Below are 19,797 nucleotides of genomic sequence, written 5' to 3'. Positions count from 1 at the left end.
GGGACATTTCATTTATAACAGTTGTATCCAGTGAGGAGATGGATAATGATACTTATAATTATTAATAATCACGTATCTAGTATGTCCCTGCACATGACACCCTGGCAGGAAATTAAAAAGATAAATGTTGGCATTTGTTCCAGGATACAACAAGAAGGATTCATGTGTCAACTGATCAAGGGGACACGTGGAGCATGGCCCAGCTCCCCTCTGTGGGGCAGGAACAGTTCTACTCTATTCTAGCAGCCAATGATGACATGGTGTTCATGCACGTAGATGAGCCTGGAGGTAAGAGCAAATCAGTGGCCCGCCCTTGAATTCATAGATTGAAGCTATAAGCCCTACTTTTAGTAGCTTTCATTCTTACATGTCGATTTTCCTCTTACTCCTAGGAATTTATTAGTGCCCTACTGAATAGTCTGTCTTAGAATATGTAACCTCTGTTAAAAAGGCCACTTGTTTTGACATTGTGTGGTTTGTGTGCATATCCAAGTGTTCTAGAACAGTGTTGCTCAAAGAATTCTCAGAGGACGTGCTGATTTGCAAACTGTTAGCAAATAAGTATAGGAAATGAGAGCAAGCATTTAGAAACTCTTAAAGCCACTTGATAAAGTAATTTTATATCTGTTGAATCTAATGATAAAAGAGTTGATGGATATATTTTGTCTTTTGTATTTCATTGTTCTAGTGATTAATTTTTATTATATTTTACAAAAGCAGTGGTTTGTGTCATAGTGGAAATTCAAAAATTGATCCTTTGTCACAGTTTGAGAAGCATTGTTTCAGAGTGTAAAGATTTAGAGATGTGTAAGGTACGAATCTAAACACAGTTCCTCTGCCACCACAATATATCTAGGAAGAGCTTTTCTGTAGCATCTGGTTAATTCACTTAACAAAGTCTACCATACTCTAGGCACTAAGTATCATGGGTACTGGAATTAAAGATGGACATGAAGATCTTGAGCATCAAATCTTGATTGAATCTCAGGTCTGCATCTACATCATGAAGAGAGATGGATGGCTAATGTGCAGTCATTCAGTCATGTGTATGGTTAGACATTTGTTGCCTCTCTGTTCCCTCCCAAGACTCAGTGTTTTTGTTTGTTTGCCTATTTCAGATACCGGGTTTGGCACTATCTTTACCTCGGACGATAGAGGCATTGTCTATTCCAAGTCCTTGGACCGACATCTTTATACCACGACCGGTGGTGAGACAGACTTTACCAATGTGACCTCCCTCCGCGGGGTCTACATAACAAGTGTGCTCTCTGAGGGTGAGTATTGGCACAGCTCTCCTTCAGCTGAACATGTTGGGAGTGAGGCTTTTGGGGAGACTGGTGGCCCTTTCCCCCAGTAACATTGCTTACCTAGCCAGCAGCCTACCTATGTAAATTCGGGCTCTACGTTAAGCAAGTGATGGTAAATAGAACTAAGAAAGATAGAGGGCACAGCAGTAGCCAGCCAAGCTTCCTCTTGCATTCTGCTCAGCGGTTCTGCAGTGCTCACCTTTACCAAAGCTCACCTATACAAGTAAACACATTACTCTAGAGTACAGAGACTCGCTGCCCCAAGGAGACTCTTACGATTTTATATATTTAGTTTTTGATAGGAGGTGGGGAGAGGGTGTTCGTTCTTGTAAAGACCTTGCAATGGTTTGCAAGGTCAAGTGATGTTGGCCTCTATTTTCTCCCTGACCTCACCTCCCACTCTTCTCTCCTCTCTCCCTCTATTCTAGTCACTCCAGCTCTCAAGTTCTGTGCCAATCCCCTAAGCCCACCCAGTTCACACACTCATGGTTTGGAGATTTGCACTGACTGTTCTTTGTTTTCCCAGATATTTGCAGGGCTGACACCTTCCTCCTTCCAGCCTTTGCTCATTTACTTTCTGAATGAGACTCGCCTTGACTATCATATTTTAAATTTCAGTCTGCCTTCCTCCACTCACACACACACAGTCTGTCCCCCTTTAGCTATGCAGGTTTTTTCCGTAGCACTTATTTTCTAACATACTATGTAATTTACCTGTTTACTACATCTAGTGTTTGTCCCACCTTACTAGAATATATATTTCACAAAGGTTTTTTTCAGGTTTGTTCACTGATATATTCTCAAAGGCTTACAAGTTTTCACATAGTGGGCACACAAAAATATTTATTAGCAGGTGTAGCTCGGTTAGAGCATCCTCCCCTGCACCAAAAAATTGTGGGTTCAATTCCTGGTCAGGGCATATACCTGGGTTGTGGGTTCGATCCCTGGTCAGGGCACGTGTGAGAGGCAACTGATTGATGTTTCTCTCTCACATTGATGCTTTCTCTCTCTCCCCCTCCCTTCCCCTCTCTCTTAAAAAAAAAAAAAAAAAAAAAAAATTCAGTAGAAACATATCCTTGGGTGAGGATTTAAAAACATATATTTATTGAGTAAGTGAATTTGCTTTGATTTGCTTTCTTGTTTTATATTCCTTGGAACACTCAAAGCATATTATCTCCGAATTTAAACCTATAACAGTTTATATCATTGAAAACAGAGAATGGGGAAGAGACATGGGGAAAAAAATATGTAAGAGGGATAGGATATGAGGTAATGGAGAGACAAAAATTAGGAACTATTAATTCAGACTTGTGCATACACATTTGAATCCTGAGATTCCCTAAAACAAGCCCAGTATCATGGCCTTGCCTATAAAGTTAAGACAGGATGCCTTCCCATTGTAGAGCTTACTTCAAGGCAAACTAACGGGGAAGGAGAGTGGACATCAGCCTGTTTGTGTTGGTAAGGAGGAAACTGATTGATAAAAGGTATCTTTTTTCAAGAGTGTCCGTCTAGATGATTTCTGGAATCCATTGGGTCCTGTTCAGGTGGGAAGCCTTCTTCAGATACCATATTTAGAGTGCTGCTCTGTTACTCACTAACACTGAGCCATAATGTTGAGTGTTACAAGCTTATGGGACTCCAGGGTTGTAATGGAGCTGTATGGTCTCAGTTAGGAGCAAGTTCTGCAATGAGAAACTGGACTTAATTGGGTTCTTCCAGTGTGTCAGGCTTAATACCATTCTCTTCCCATGCAGATAACTCTATCCAGACTATGATCACGTTTGACCAAGGAGGAAGGTGGAAGCATCTGAGGAAGCCTGAGAAAAGTGAATGTGATGCTACAGCAAAAAATAAGAACGAGGTTTGTTTTACTTCAGTTGTCACATGTATTTGGAGCAAAGCAGCCACTCTGTTCTGCTCTTTGAATAATGAAGTTTCATACCTGATTAGGGCCCACAGGTAAAGGTGGAAAGTTTGGAAATGAGAGTAATGAAATTAACCTAGAATGTAGGAACTAGGACCTGCAAAGAAAGGCCAAAATACTACGGATTGTTTGTCTTCTAAAGAAAAACAAAACTGGGGGCTAACAGTTTGTGTTTTGCTAAACTGCTGAATGGAAACAGAATGGACAGATGGGTTGGGGATTAGTTAGGAGTGAGCATAGCAGCTATGAGACATTAGCAATTCTACAAAAGCCATAGGCCAGCTAGCCATTCATGAGCAGTGCAAAGCCGTGCTGGCCAGAAATGAGAGAGGAGAACTTGGCCTTATCTTCGCCTCTGCCTGGGTGCCACATAGCTGGTGGTGTGGGTGGTGACCCGGCAGTACATGTGAAAGCAGACGCTGACCCCAAAGGTGTTGCTCCAGGACACCCCAGATTCCAGGAGTGACAGATCTTGACAGGCAAGAGAAAAGGAAAGAAAAATAAGATTTGCGTCTGGCTCTTTCAGAATTTGAGAGAAGCTTAGGGAAGCACTGAGAGAGTTTTCTTTCAAAACTGACAGTGTTGGTAGTTCTGAGCTCCTCCAAATACCCGTGGCTGACATGCAGTCCGCTGTTCTAAGCTGGGTTTTCGGCTTTGTTTTCAGAGCCTCATGCAGTGTGATATTGCATGTACCTTCCCCACCCCAACACTCTCCCCCTTCTCCGTACTCATCAGTGCTATCGAGTCTGTCCCTTCTCCCTTTTCCCCATCTCCCTGCATGCCCCTGCCCTGCGGCTGCCTCCTTACCTTCAGCCTGGGCTGTACAGTGGCCTCTGCTTGCCTGGCCCTCACACTCCCACACCTCTCCCTCCTCAACAATATCCTGGCTCCCCTTTGCCTGTGAATAGAGGCTTCGACCTGGTAACTGGTCCTCTCCTCCCCTGGCAGGCTTTCTTCTGCCCTTTCAGTGTCACTGCCTATTTTATCACTGACATGCCCCTTGTTGCCATCCTCTGCTGCTCCGTCCACACCCCAAATGTGCCCCTGCTGGCATTGTTTCTGGGGAGGCTGCGCCTATCTCCCCCACCCCAGTTCATTAGAATTTGTGGAAAGCCTAACCACCTTCACCGCCCATCTTCAGTTAGAACTAATCGTTGCTCTTCATTTCATTAATAGTTTACTTGAACCTCTTTTTTTTTTTTGCAGTAAAACATACATGACACAAAAATTTACATTTTAATCAATTTGAAACTTTAAAAGTGCTAACTTTCATTCTGCTTTATACCTCATCTAGCTTCAGAGAAATATTGCTTAATGACAGGACTGGGTCTTGGCCAGGTGGCTCAGTTGGCTGTGGGTTCAATTCCCTATTGGGGTTCCTACGGGAGGCAACTAATCGATGTTTCTCTCTCCCCCCCTGCCCCCCTTTCTCTCTCTAAACATATACTTGGGTGAGGATTAAAACAAAACAAAAAACCAGGACTGGGTCTCATTTTAATGAGACCACACCATGTCCAGTATCAGAGATACGTCAGGTTTCACCAGGTTCATTTGTGCGGAATCATACTTCAGATATTGACCACAGGCTTTGGTGTAATGCAGGAATAAAATAAGATTACGCATGAGAAAATAATTGCATAATTGCTCCCAAATATACTAATGCATTCCAGAATCAAGAATTTCCCACTGAGCCTATAACTCAAAAACAAAAAACAACCTGAATTAAAAATGAGCAAAGGACTTGAATAGACATTTCTTTAAAGAAAATATACAGGTGGCCGTAAGCACACGAAAAGATTTTCAATATCACTGATTATTAGGGAAATGCAAGTCAAAACCACAAGAGATCACCGTACACCCATTAAGGTGGTTACTCTGAAAAAAGTAAAGAAGTGTTGGCGAGGATATAGAGAAATTGGAACTCTTGTTCACTGTTGATGGGAATGAAATACGATACAGCTGCGATAGAAAATAGTATGGAGGTGCCTCAAAAAATTAAACATAGAACTACCATATGATCCAACAATTCCACCCCTGGATTTATATCCAAAAGAATTGAACAGCGGGTCTCAAAGAGATATTTGCACACTCATGTTCATAGCAGTTTTACAATAGACAAAAGGTGGACACAATCCAGGTGTGCATGACCTATGACTGGGTAAACAAAATGTGGTATATACATACAGTGGAATATTAGCCTTAAAAAGGAGGAAATTCTTACACATGCTACAACATGGATGAACCTTAAGGACATTATGCTAAGTGAAATGAGCCAGTCACAAAAAGACAAATACGCTGTGGTTTCATTTACATGAGGTACCTAGAGTAGTCAGATTCACAGGGAGAGGAAGTAGAATGGTGGTTGCCAGGATGGATGGGGAGTTGGGAATGGGGAGTTACTGTTAATGGGCACAGAGTTTCAGCTTTGCAAGACGAAAATTTCCTGAGGAGGATGGTGGTGATGATTGCACAACAGTGTGAATTACGTAACACTATTGAACTATACACTGAAAAATGGTTAAGATGGTCATTTTTATGCTATGTGTATTTATCATAATTTTTTTTTTAAAGAGTATCCCACTGAGGTGTGGGTTAGGTTTATTAGAAGGCTGGTGAGATGAGTAAAAAATTACGCCTTGGGTTTTAATCTAAGCTTTGGTTTCTTTTCACAGTGCAGCCTTCATATTCACGCTTCCTACAGCATCTCCCAGAAACTAAACGTTCCAATGGCCCCCCTCTCAGAGCCAAATGCCGTGGGCATAGTCATCGCCCATGGTAAGGAGCCCTCCCCTCCCTTCCCCTCCCCTCCCCTCGGGAAGAAGCACTTGAACACACTGACACTCAGACTTTATTCACCCTAAAAGAAAATCAACAAACATGGCTTTTACCATCCTTTGTAGAATTTCTTACATGATAATGGTACTTTGGGTATTTCATAGACTCCAGTCAGAGTAATATGACTTTCCCCTTTCCCAAATTTTCAGTGGCCTTTTTCTATCATAAGAGTCATGATGGGGAATAATCAGAATAAATTCTCTCAAAATTAGCCTCTTGGCAGTAAGTCCTCTCTGTTTCATTGCTCATCTGTGCTGAGGAGACGGTGGGTTGTGTTGCAGGTAGCGTGGGGGATGCCATCTCAGTAATGATCCCGGACGTGTACATCTCAGATGATGGGGGTTACTCCTGGACAAAGATGCTGGAAGGACCCCACTATTACACCATCTTGGATTCCGGAGGCATCATTGTGGCCATTGAGCACAGCAGCCGTCCTATCAATGTGATTAAGTATGCATGAGCTCAGCTCCACCCACACTTTCTGCATAGAGGGCAACTGTGGGAAGTGTTTCAGTTTGCTGGGGAAGGGGCGGGGTTACAGACCCCGATTTAAATTTGTGCATTCTGCAGAGCTGTAGGGAAGGTTCTTAAAGGGATTGCATTTAGGGCAACTCAGGTTAAATGGCTTGCTTTTACCTCTGACTCCCTCTAGTTAACACTTTTTGTCACTTTTAAAAATAATCTTTCTCTCCACAAGAACATTATACAAGTGTCTGAGCATTCCATATCGGGAAGGACTCCTTAAGTAAAAGTTCATATAAAATTGTTGACTTGGAAGCACATTCTTACATGGGTCATTATCTTTCCTCTGAAAGGATTTTTATAAAGATATTTTCTTCCATACTCTCTGAATGAATCCCTTTTCTTACCCTGTTAACTATATGCATTAAAAATTGATATAATTGTCAGTAAGCCATCATGAGGGTGGTTCTCTGGTTTGGGACCTAACATCAGAGTGATTTCCCGATATTCCGATAAATGTTGATCCTCTGTCATGATCTTTCTCTGATTGGGGTTTCAGGTTCTCCACAGACGAGGGTCAGTGCTGGCAAACCTACGTGTTCACCAGGGAGCCCATCTACTTTACCGGCCTTGCTTCAGAACCTGGAGCCAGGTCCATGAATATCAGCATCTGGGGTTTCACAGAATCTTTCCTGACTCGCCAGTGGGTCTCCTATACCATTGATTTTAAAGATATCCTTCAAAGGAACTGTGAGTGTTCCCTTTGACCTTTTCTACCAGAAACTTGTTAAGCCCATTTTTCTAAACTACCAATCCAGTTTAATTTTTCACTGGAAAAAGAAAATGCTATGAAAGAGGAGGGAAGGATGTCCCATGTGGGTAATCAGGCAGAGGATTTTGGACAAGCACTGTCCAAGAAAAATAAAAGGAGGGCTACAAATGTAACTTAAACATTCTGTCATTTACAGTATAAAAGTAAAAGAAGTGAAAGTAATTTTAATATAATTAATGTATGCAAAATATTATTTCAACATGTAAGCAGTATTAAAAAATATCAATGAAATATTTCATTCTTCTAAGTCTTCAAAAACTGGTGTATATCTTACACTTACCCTTACAGTAAATTTCAGTTCAGCCCTGCCACATGTGGCTGCGGCTGTCATATAGGAGAGGACAGCTTTGCATTGTTAGGTCTCTGGAATATTTTAGGAGACTTTTTAGCGCATGCTTATGTTTTTCTAAAATTATCTCATGACATTTCAGGGTTTTTCACCCCGATTACAGCAGAACTATAAAGAGTAAACTTTAGATGGAAGTGTGTTGTAAGAGCATCTAATCGATTGTTTGTGTCACTTCTCAAAATGTTGAAGTGAGAACATTTTCATGCCAAGAGTTTTGGCTTGACTGCCACTCGCAGGCGAGGCTCTAGAATGGCTACTGGGTAGGCCCAGTGGAGCCCACACTGGGCATTTCAGAGTTCTGTGACTTCGAATTAGAAAGCATGTTAAAGGCCCAGAAAAGGGCTTTAGAAAAGGAGTTAAAATGTTAATTGCAAAGGTATTCCTAAAGATTCACAAGCACACCCAAGCCCCAGTACCAAAGATGCTGACACTGTACTGAAAAATATGGAAAGAAAAACCAGTTAGGTGTTGGCCTCATATGATAAAAGACAGGGATTCAAGACATGTTGGCTGAACTTTGGTCCTATTATTAGACTGTATTATGGGTCCATTTCCTCAACATGTTAATTCAGTGACTCCTGGAGGAAGTTCTCCTTTGGACCTTACTTTTGTATGAGATATTTAAATATGATTTAATACTGGAGAGTCACCATTATCTAAATTCATTAAGAAGGCTGTAAAGGAGCTTGCTTATGCATTTTCCCCATAGCAGGCAGCTCTCCAGTTATCCCTAAAGTTTAGCATCATTAAGATTTGTTAAGCACCTGCTCTTTAACAGGCTCTGTACTGGTCTTTATACCCCAAAGGATAAAAACCTGATACATAGCTTTTGAGTCATTTTTCCGGATGTGGATGATCCAACATACTAAGCCAGATTAACCGTCATCAGCGATCTTCATTTGACATCCAGTCGACTAGAGTTAAAAATCTAGAAAGAGAATGTTTTCCCTTCTGTTTGAAGCAAACTAACCTATAGTGAAATTGAACCTATACTTTTGGCTCATTGGTGCCTTGTCCTAAAGGAAAGCATCTGGTTGCTGACCTCTGACAGCTCCTGCTGACCTAGGACATAGGTGCACAAGACATACAGCCAGCAGCCTCTCAGTCTGGAAGGAACCATAGAGACCCTCTCTATCTAGCTTCCCACTTTGAAACAAATAAGGGTTTTCCTAATAGTCAAGTGAGCGGTGAGATGCAAATAATCCTCCTTTGGTGTGAGGAACTGCTCATTGCTAGTAGGCTCCAACTAATGTAACTTTGGTTGGCAGTTCCAAAATGAAGCTGCGAGTTGAGTCAGACACCCCCACTCTTCCTCTCCTTGTTCTTCCTGTCGCGTGGCAGCCGCCTCATGTAGATGGGTTCTGTGCCATGCAGTTTCCTGAACAACCTGTCTTTTCTTTAGGTGAAGAGAAGGACTATATCATATGGCTGGCTCACTCTACAGACCCTGGAGATTATGGAGATGGCTGCATTTTAGGCTATAAAGAACAGTTCCTGCGGCTACGCAAGTCATCTGTGTGTCAGAATGGTCGGGACTATGTGGTGACCAAGCAGCCGTCCATCTGTCTCTGCTCCCTAGAGGACTTCCTCTGGTATCAGCATCCCTCAGATCCCTGTCAGCCTCTTTCCCGGGCTGGAGGAGGTGGAACACAGTTGTCTTACAGGACCGAAAAGTATTTCAGTCCTTTTCTTTCCCTTCTTCCCCAAGAGCGGAAAACTGCTGCTTCTTATTAAGGATATTGAGGCACAGAGAAAGGGAACCAAAGTTGTTAATAATTGGACAGATAATATATCAGACAGTTAATCATTGGGCAGAACCAGCAGCAACCGCCAGAAATCCTGACTTGGCAATGGTAGGAAGGAGGGAGGTGTATAAGGAGGAAGAGAATAAAAAACCAGGAGAGGATTAGGGTAAAAACACTGAGGAAAGGTACAGGAGCTAAAAACACTTTGGATTTTAGCAAACAGCCCTATGGCCAGAGTTCAGCAGGTGGGGCACTTAGATATTGGGTCATCTGTAAGACTGAAGGGAGAAAGAGTGGCTCTGTCCTGAGACACAAAGTGACAGTATATTTATGGTCTCTGTGTCCCATCAAGGCTTAGAAACCATCAAAGTGAACTCTCATAGTCCAGGACCATCCAGGCTTAAGGATCAGTTGTGTGGTTGGCATATAGCTAATTATACAAGGGCAAGGGAGTCCCTAGGTAGCCTAAGCAAGATAACTTAGGGGAAATAAGAGGGACTGCTTGACATCACAGGTAGTAATCTGATGGAACTCATTACCTGCAAAAGATGCCGATAGAAGGTAAAGGATTTGGAAAAGAAGGCAGGCAGGTAGCAGTCATGTCCTCCCATATCATATTCTCTGAAATTACAGGTGACAGAATACAGGACCAAGCAAACCCAAGTCTGACCCAGTGTGGGTCCTTCTATGTGGCTCATATCTGTCTGTGGAATGGCCAGGGGTCCTCCTCTCTCTTTCCACAGGGGAAATCTCACTCAGATCACTTAGCTGTGTTACAGTAGGGCTAGAGCATGTTGATACTGTGAAACTCTAGGGGCTGTCCCCATCCTTGACTGCACATAGGCTGGCTCTTCATTTGGAGCTTCTCCCAGTTTCAAACATGTGCTTCTCCAGAACTCTGAGCCATTGCACATGCTGCTTCATCTGCCTGGAAAGTCTCCACATTCCCTGCCTGACCCCCAAGCCTGGCGAATTCCTGCTTGGCCTTTAGTACTTAGTTCAGATATTACCTCTTCAAAGCCTCCCCTAGTTTTCCCTCATCTTGGCTCCCATGGAACCCCTCTCACAGCACTACTGTGTTTTACTCATTGTGTGTAGGTTTGTCTCCACCACTAAACTCTAGACTCCTTGAAGGCATATTATAGTTGATGATCATGTAGTAGTAATGGTAGCAGCTGGCATTTTTTGAGCACTAACTATACCAGGTACTGGCCTGAGCAGTTTACACCTAACCTCAGCAGCCTGAGATGGGCATTGTTGTCATTTCCATTTCACAAAGGGAAGAGAGGTTATGACTGACTTGCCCACAATTGCTCATCCAGGAAATGGCAGAGCTGGCATATGAACCTGACCCAGAGCCCACACTCTGCCACATGTGCTTGAGAAATGTGTGCATGTTAGTGGGAACGTTACTCTAGGGTTGAATACCTAAAATTTTTACCAGTTTTCCCCTGCTCTTGGATGAGTGGTGTCCTCTACATCTTAGTTCTCCCTACCCACTCCCCTAAATAGTTGTCAGAAAAACCTTGAAGTATAAGCAGCATCTGTATAATCCCCAAATATTCATTAAATACTTGCTGTGCACAGGGCAGTGCAAAGTGGAAATGGAAAGTTTGTTATGGACTCTCTGGGTAAGATGCACATAATTATGTTGTGAAACAGAAGGTGGTAAATGCCTCAGGGATTTAGGGAGGGAAGACACTACTACAACTAGAGCGAAAGAAGGTGGGTCAGAGAAGGCTTTGCTGAGGAGATGGCATTTGAGCTGAGCCCTGACAAGCAGGATTTGACCCTGTGCATCTGGGAAGAAGCAGGTCATTAGAGCCAGTGGACGGGTGTGATCGGGAAGGGTGTGCTGGAAGATAGGTCAGGAGGGGAAGTCACAGTAGTCACGATAAAGAAGTGACTAGGGCCCAGGTGGGGGAAGGAAGCTAGTGTCATGGACAGACCTAAGGAAATGATAGGAAAGGCTGGCATGAAGTTGAAAACATGATGTGTTTGGAACGTTTTCTTTATTTGAGGTTCTCTGTCTTAGTTGTGTGAGTCCCCAACCCCATGTAGGCTGCAGGCATTCCCTTCCTGGAACCTGAGCGACATGTGCAGGAACCCAACCTCAGTGCTTCCAGCTGCTAGTCCTAAGTTCACTAGGCCTGAGCCATAGCTATTTCCCCCATTTTAGCCCTCTCCATGTCTATTTTCCTAAATGGACCTTCTTTATAGATGCCACAGGCCTTCCTGAGCAACCCAAGACTGGAATATTAACCATCCACTGCCCCACATAAAACCTTAATTGCTAGTCAGTTACTGTCTTTCAGCAACTTTAAAAGATACTTTATTTGTGGACTTTTGCAGTGATTTTGGGTACTTCCGTCCAGAAAATGACTCCAAGTGTGTGGAAGAGCCAGAGCTGAAGGGCCACGACCTGGAGTTTTGTCTGTATGGCAGAGAGGAGCACCTGACAACAAATGGGTGAGACGGCATTTCTCCTTTGTGACCAATGAGTCACCCTTATTCAGATTGAAAAGCTGCTTTTCTCCACACAGGAATCTGAGCAGTGTTTTAGGGTACTCTAGAAAGTACTGTATAGAACTTTCTGTGATGATGGAAATGTTCTGTAATCTGCTGTGTCCAGTATAGTAGCCACCAGCCTTGTGTGGCTGTTGACACTAGTGTGACTGAGGGACTGAATTAATTTCTATTAATTTCAATTTAAATAGCCATCATATTAGACAGAACGGAGCCTCATTGCCTCCCTCCCCTGGTAAATCTTTCCCCCTCCATTTACAAACTATGTGTTAACGTGCTTTCCTAGATCACAGTTCTTTGGCTCAGTCTCTTAAGGAGAAGGGCAGGCATGTCCCTGCAGCAAGGTCAGGGATGCTTGGTATAAAAATATGCCCAAAACATCCCTGTGGATCCCCCCACCTCCAGGCCTGAAAGATGGTATAGGGATGAGAAGCTTTTCAAATCTTGTTTTCAGAAAATAGGCAAGAATCCAGGAATACATCCTTGTATTTTGGTAACAAATTTTCTCTGCCTTTCAGGTACCGGAAAATTCCAGGAGACAAATGCCAAGGCGGAGTGAATCCAGTTCGAGAAGTGAAAGACTTGAAAAAGAAATGCACAAGCAACTTTTTGAGTCCAGAAAAGCAGGTATCTTAAAGTAGATGTAGATTAGGTACAAGTGGGGTTTCGTGGAATAGTCAGTTACAGCATCAGGAATTTTATCACTGAATACAAGGTGGCCAAACTATTCTTGCCAGGCTTCCCTTTGCACAGGAAACTGTCAGGATGAAGGATGGGTCATGTAATCCAATGATAAGCTCATCTACTGAAAACTTTTTTGTTGAGGAAAAATAGTATTCTGTAAAGTTGTTCCAAGTCTTAGAAGCATAGAGTAGAGGAAATTTCTGAGGCTCAGGGTCATTTGGGAAAAAGGCTCAAGAAGTTTGGCTTTAAAGGGCTGGACCTTTGCACATGTGGGAGAGCACTGGACCATAGGTAGGGTGGATCTCTGTGCCAAGTCGTGCCAAGTGTGTTTTCACAATGAAAAACTGAACTATGGTAATAATGGTGTCATGATGGCCTGCGTGATACAGCACTGGCATAGCTTCTTTCCAGCTAATGGCCCTGGCCTAGTCTCATTCAGCCCACTATTATCATCTCCCTTTGCTGCTCCATCCTTAAAAGCTCTCAGGCTTATAAACAGCAGTAGAGAAAACAGTCACAATTACCATTTGATCTAGGTAGTTGACAAAGCTTCCAATGTAACTTTGACATTGAAGCCATTGAGTTTGCACCATTCTGACAGCTTCAAGGCTGTCGAAGTTCTGGTGACCCTCTGCCCATTGTGATATCCTCCTGGTTCATCCTCCTGAGATTGCTCATTTGGGGGTTGGAAGAGTAGCATCATGAAGTGCCTAGAGACTGCAGATCACTCAGAGGAATGAGGGGAAGCAGCAGCCTCTTTGAATTCAGTCCTAGAATATGCACGCCTGAAATTTTTTGTGTTTTAATTTATCAAGAATTCCAAGTCAAATTCTGTTCCAATTATCCTGGCCACTGTGGGATTGATGCTGGTCACAGTCATAGCAGGAGTGCTCATCGTGAAGAAATACGTCTGTGGGGGAAGGTAAGGAACATGGAAGTCAATCAAAGGTGCTGCAGTCAAACCAGAAAGTCATCCAAGGGCACATGGTTGTCTGTTCTTATCAAACAAAGTGATGTTACTGAAACATCAGGCTCAGATCTTCTCAGATCTTATATTTTCCCTATGCCAACTAGGGCTGTGCTTCCTGTATGTGTGACTCATTCTCTGAGTGGATAAAACTCTGAAAATCCACAGTCCTGTAAGAAATACACCCTCCTCACCACGTTGGGGTTAACAGGGTTTCTGTCCACAGGTTCCTGGTGCATCGGTACTCCGTGCTACAGCAACATGCAGAGGCCAATGGTGTGGATGGTGTGGATGCCTTGGACACAGCCTCCCACAGGAATAAAAGTGGTTATCATGATGACTCAGATGAGGTGAGACTATTTCTTCTTGAGGGGGTGACCCAGAAGTACAAAAAAAGATTATTTTCCTATGCATGATCAAAATATGATTGAGGCAAATGAGGGTATAAGCTAGAAACAAAAACTTAATGACTATAAGACTCAGCCAGAAACGAGATAATTACTTTCAAAATAGGAATTTTTTAGTTTGTTAAATAATATGGTCTATGTCTTCTCAGGACCTCTTGGAATAGCTCGTCAAAGAGCTGGGACCGAGCACGGATGATAGAAACGCAGTACCTCTTACACTCCCTGTGGCTCCGACTTGGGGAAATAAATTTCCCATTGTGAGGAATCCAGCTATGTTTCCGCTGCTTCCGTCAAAGCCAGAAGGACTTCCACTAAAGAAATGCAGGGAGTGGGGTGGGGGCAAAACCCTAAACACTTACAATTGGCTCTGAGGGGGAAAAATTTTAAATCTTTAACGTCTTACTTCAAGTTCTGTCTTTTTGCAAAGTATGGGCTCTTTTTGTTTTTGTTTTTTAAGGGAAATGAAATGGAATTTGAAGGGAAGGAACATTTCATTGACTCCATTCCTGCATGTTTTGCATGGCGCCTGCCCCAGGGCACCTGCCAACTCCAGCATCAACTCTCACCAAGTAGTCGTTGTGATCCCTAGGCTCTGCTGGTGACACAGCAGCTGCAGAGGTGAAATCAGAGGCTGTGGTGACTAGCACCACCTGGGCAACCTTTCTGTGTCTGGGGACAGCCCTGCTCCGAGAACCTTGCACACCAGCTTCTCACACAGATCCCCACCTTTTTTTTTCCCCAGGGGCCATAGATCACAGTGATTTTTCTTTTTCCTGTTTAATTAGGCAATGCCCTTGTTAACTGCCCTTTGGTGACTAACTTAACCATGTGCTTCCAAGACACTAAATCAGGAGAACTTAAAGGGCAATATTTTTAACTGGGGGCAGGAAGAAGGGAGCATCAGAAAATTGACTAGATTTAGCACCTATTAAATGAGAGATCCTTCCTTCCTCCAAGACTTTTCAAGCCATGCTGTGTGTGTGCCAGAAGAGTTGCTGAAGGACGATGCTGGGCTGTCTCTGGATGCCTGCCCAGGCCAAGGGATCTCTTTGCTAAAACTGATGGTGGCATGCACGGTGTAGCCTGAGGACTGAACATGGTCTTCCACGTGCTCTTCTACCTGCTGTGTTGGCTCGGTGGTGAATCATTCAAATGGCTGTTTTTTTGTTTCCTCTTAGGTGGCTTGTTGTATGTGGAGTCAGGACTAGACATGTTTTCACAACTATAGGCTTTTCTAGAAAATCAGAATTTTACTACCAGGCTCTCTTCCTTACCCCTTTTCCCCAGCTTTGCCAAGAAATTTATTGGCATGAAACTTTGGGCTGAACCAACTGAAAACACTTCCAGTGTAAGATATGATACATTAAGTTCATATTTTAAATTTAAGGGAGTTTTCCATTTGACATTTTTTCAAATTAAGTCAATTATAGAATGTAGTGAGGTGGATTTTGGGTGGCCATATAGTCATGGAAAGCTGCAATAATTAGTTTTAATACAACTTGAATATTTGCTATATAGGAATAGAGTACAGTATGCTTTTGGTCTTAGCGTACTTGCTGTGCTGGTCACGGTTTCTCCCAGTAATTATGATTGGGACATTCTCTGGTAACTGCCATTTTGCTGCTAGTTCATTTTATGGCCAGAAAGTCCGTAAAAGTAAATGTGCCAAATTAACTTTTGTCAGAATGCATGAGCAGATGGCTAAAGTTCTCTCTTCACCAGAATGGAATAACAGCAGCAGGGGAAGTGGGGGAGGGAGTGGATGGAGAATTCTAGAGACTTGGAAACTGCAGTAAAATTAAATGAGTCAGGGAGCTTCAGTTAGAAAATAATATTAGGAGGGCAGTTTTTGTAAAGAGAATATTTGTTAGAGCCAGAGAGCACTCGTCTTTTAGGAAAAGCATTCATTTTGCATGGTTTTTAACTTTAAAATAATTCCAAAGATAAACCAACTCACAAAGGATATAGTGTCAGCCTTTGTCCCAGACTCTCTCACCTCCTGCCCAAAGTGATTTTGCTGCCCAGCAAAGACCTACTTCATCTACACCCTTTCTCGTAGCATATACTCCCTGGGGTAGATGTGCTGAGATGTGGCAATTCTCTGATCAGCTTTAAGATGTAGGAAAGTTAATATTCTTCTGTAACCATACAAGAGTAGGGCTCTTTGCTTATAATAACACCTGGGATTTCTGTAGAAATTAGCAATTTTCAAAGCATTTGAACCTCAACATTCTTGTGAAATTAAAAAAAAAAAAGGCAGGGATTTTAATCCCCACTTTTAGGAAATGGAGATGCAAAACTTGAGTAAACTGTCCAGGGCCCCTATGTGTTACGAACAGTGCTGGCTGGCTGGCTTCAGGTGCTGCCTACCTGGAGCAGGGCTTCTTCCTTATAGTATGGCTGTTCTACAAGGTGGGTATCAGTGGCATTTCTTTCAGAGCAGTGTTTAGCACCCTTTTGCCACCTTAGTAGAAATTTTATTCTCCTGTTTTTCATGGCTAAACACAAAAGTAATGATCATTTTGAGTGTGTTTAGAAACTGCCTCTCACCTCATTGAGGATCACTATTCGAGAGCAGGAGTGGGCTCTCCACTAAGTCACCTTCTCCATTCTCTGTCTCTCCCATCCCTGGCTGGCTAGCTAGCTGGCTCGCTGGCTTAGTTGGTTTGAGGACTGCTCACAAGCCTGGCTTATTCCCTTTACCAGCTAGTTAGCGTTCTACATCAGCCTGCTCGCTCACAAGTGTATGCCCTCAGCCAGTGAGTAAAACAGCCTAAACCCATGATTGTGTCTAAGAAAAAAAGATCTCTTAATTTGTCCTGATGTTAGGTTAGGAGCATTATCTTTGGAAGTATAGCATATTGTGTGAAATCCCAGGATTGATAGAGCAGAAGAGATTATTTCTAGTGGTCTCAGCAATAGAATTTAGCATCATAAGAGAGGTTGGACATATCAGACCATCCAGCGTGGTCTGAGCTCTTAAATCCAGGTGGAGACCTTGCCATGTTTCCTGCTTTATGGATAGGTGTCTTAGACCTGAGGGGGCTTTTGGTTTTCAATGCAACCAGAGACGAGGGATGCATACACCTAGGCTGTGATTTGAATGGAAACACACTTAGAAGAAGAATGAAAGCGTTTAGAGGGTGTGGTAGTTTAGGCTGAGCTCAGGAGATTCAATAGACTAGCTATAACAAACTTAGAATTTGCCATCTGCCTCTGAATAGGTATGTGTGTGTGTCTCTCAGGTTTGCCTCTGGGCTTCTACATGCCCAAGCTAGCCTTTTATCCCTGACAGATTAGTAATGCACTGACCACTCCAGCTCCTGCTGGTTCTCCCATGGCCTTTGTCATGATGCCAGGCTTGTCTACACCCACCCCAGGTGGCAGGGCTAGCCTGGCTTTAGTTATTTCTTTATTTTCCAGGCAAATCATCCAGGTAGAGATTCTCTCTTCCCTTTTAGGAGGGCTCTAAAGAGCCCTGCCCCTATGTGCAGGGGCTCAGAGCTCATCCTGCTCATTGTCGGTACAGCCCCCTTGTCCCATATGAAGACTTGGAACTGCTCAAATAGGAAGAGATTCAGCTTTTCAACTTTGCTGCTACCTTCTCTCAAGTAGGAAAATAAACTTGGACTTAAATGTCCTTTGAACAAAACCAAAGTTTAAGATTTGCCACATGATAGAGTGGTAGAGAGGGCCAGACTGTCAGCGCCGGCACTGAGCAGGTGCCAGGCTTTCTGTTCCATCTGCCACTGCTTGCTAGGCTCAGGGGGCTCCGGGAGCACCGTCAGCCCTAGCAGAGCCCAGGCCTTACCCTCATGGAGGATAACTGAAATCGCAGCAGCACGTTGCCTTCCTGGTTACATCACATTATAATAAGAATCAGAACATGAATTTGAAGTTGTCTTCAACTTGCTGTATGCATTTTCTCACACCAGTGCATTCTTAAGGGTTCTTGTTTATAGAGAATAACAAACTAATCTGTACCTTTATACATATGTACATATACACATGTATAAACTGTATAGTGTACATGCTAATGATCTATTGATGTGTCCCAAATCTTGACTGCAGTTCTCTTCCTCCGCATGCCTGCAGTTGTGGTCAGGTGACGACTGTTCCCTGATACTCTGCCCACCTCCTGTGTTTGGATGTCTAGGGAAGAGGGTTTTAGTCATACTCTCCTTATCCTCGTGCACAAAAATGCTCAGGGTCCCCATGTGCCTGTTCAGTCCTCTCTTGTCTCTTGCTCCCTTTCTGAGCATGTGGTCCCTCCCTGTTCTGTATCTTCTCTGCCTCTTCCCCAAGCTATGGGACAGCCGCCTTCCTATTAAAGTGTAAAGCAGTTATTAAGATCATTGCTGCATGTGCGCTAAAAAACAAACCAGTTTTCTGTTCCCTTGGGACAGAAAATTGCATGTGAGGTGGGATAATCAAGTCTCAATGACCCATGCCAGTTACACAACAAAGCCAGACCCCATAATAAAATTCCACAAAATGGAAATAAAACTCAAATTTCTTAAGCATTGTGTAAATAAATCTGGATGTCTTTAACTTTGTACTGGTAATTTTCTGTATATTTGCAATATTTGGGTTAGAAATAAAACAGACTGGGACTTTGTTACTTGAGCTACTGAAATGACTAAGCTACAATTTGTGAATATGATAGCTTTTCCAGTTTCTAGCTTCAGCCATCAAACCAAACCAGCAAATAAGCCAATTAAAGAGCCAGGACTGTGCATTTATAGCATAAAAGGTATTAAGATAATTTGTGGGGGAAACTCATTTTTTTCTTCCTCTTTATGCTTATAAAGATCTAATATTGGGTATTTATAAGACCAGCTTTCTTGTTCTTTTCCCCAGAAAGTCTAACCGACCCACCCTACACACCTCAGGTTTCAATTGCTGTGCTCTTCTTCTGGACACAGCAACATACAATCACTCTCCTGAATTGTATGTTCCTTATAGCAGGTTTGACAAATGACAACACTGACATTTAACTTTGTTATCTTTCCATTTGCCCCTCTTACACTTTTCTTCCTGCTCTTACTCATAGTCCTTCCTGATCCATTTCATTTAAGGACTTTCAAAGAGTTGCAGCTTTCCTCTCACATTTTCTTTTAGAAGAGGTTCCTGCTGACCCTCCTGGAGCCTTTAGGCTGAGCTGGCTCCTCAGTCTGCCATCCTGGGGTGATATTTCTTTGCAATACTTGCTCTGGCATCACAGTCTGAAAAGGACAAGGCAGAGAGACCTTGCTCTTGAGGAGCCTGCTGTCTGGTGGAAGAGTTCTTCCCCCGGGAGATGATCTAAGGTGGTTTTATTTTCAGGAATTTGTCTAACAGTGTTCTCAGACTTCCTATGCCAGAATCACTGGGTTGCTTTTGAAAATGCAGATCCCTGGATCCCAGTCAGACCTATTAAATTATACTGTTCTAACGGACAGACCCTAGGAGTCTGCATTTTTTATTTGATTCTTTCACCCCTTTGTTGCAGCAAAGGGCTAAGACTAAAAACCTGGGTGTAAGGGTGGTGGTGGTTGGAGTCCCCTGGTGTAGGGACTGTCTGTACTTAGAAGGGCCTTGGCTGGGTCAAGTGACAGAAATAGGTCAGAGAGGCTTTCACACTGGTCCTGATGTGGCACCTGGTAAGTGCAGCCTCTTACCAACCAGCCTTAGGTCCAGGTCCAAGATCACCCTCTTTGGCCATCCTAGCTCCTGGTAAACAGGTTCCGGGGCCCAAAGTGTGTCTACAGTTTGTC

The 19,797-nt window shown here is 43.2% G+C and overlaps 1 protein-coding gene and 1 long non-coding RNA gene across 3 annotated transcripts in view; one reads left to right on the top strand and one right to left on the bottom strand.

The window, feature by feature from the left end:
• SORT1 (sortilin 1) overlaps nt 1-18,667 on the top strand; it is a 54,954-nt gene extending 36,287 nt beyond the window's left edge. For both annotated transcript variants that reach the window (XM_087827916.1, XM_087827917.1), the window contains exons 9-20: nt 144-288; nt 1,119-1,274; nt 3,065-3,171; nt 5,907-6,009; nt 6,351-6,519; nt 7,091-7,281; nt 9,115-9,304; nt 11,810-11,926; nt 12,502-12,610; nt 13,483-13,589; nt 13,861-13,984; nt 14,191-18,667. In XM_087827916.1, the coding sequence (XP_087684042.1) occupies nt 144-288; nt 1,119-1,274; nt 3,065-3,171; nt 5,907-6,009; nt 6,351-6,519; nt 7,091-7,281; nt 9,115-9,304; nt 11,810-11,926; nt 12,502-12,610; nt 13,483-13,589; nt 13,861-13,984; nt 14,191-14,205 (1,533 nt within the window). In that variant the 3' untranslated portion in view covers nt 14,206-18,667. The remainder of the gene's footprint in view (nt 1-143; nt 289-1,118; nt 1,275-3,064; nt 3,172-5,906; nt 6,010-6,350; nt 6,520-7,090; nt 7,282-9,114; nt 9,305-11,809; nt 11,927-12,501; nt 12,611-13,482; nt 13,590-13,860; nt 13,985-14,190) is intronic.
• Nucleotides 1-19,797, bottom strand: part of LOC148090847 (uncharacterized) — a 79,453-nt gene that overhangs the window by 43,860 nt on the left and 15,796 nt on the right. The gene's annotated exons all lie outside the window — the stretch shown is intronic.

Source organism: Miniopterus natalensis, chromosome 19, assembly GCF_054644295.1.
Source record: "Miniopterus natalensis isolate mMinNat1 chromosome 19, mMinNat1.hap1, whole genome shotgun sequence".
Classification (NCBI taxonomy): Eukaryota; Metazoa; Chordata; class Mammalia; order Chiroptera; family Miniopteridae; genus Miniopterus; species Miniopterus natalensis.
This window is presented reverse-complemented; position numbering and strand designations above follow the sequence as displayed.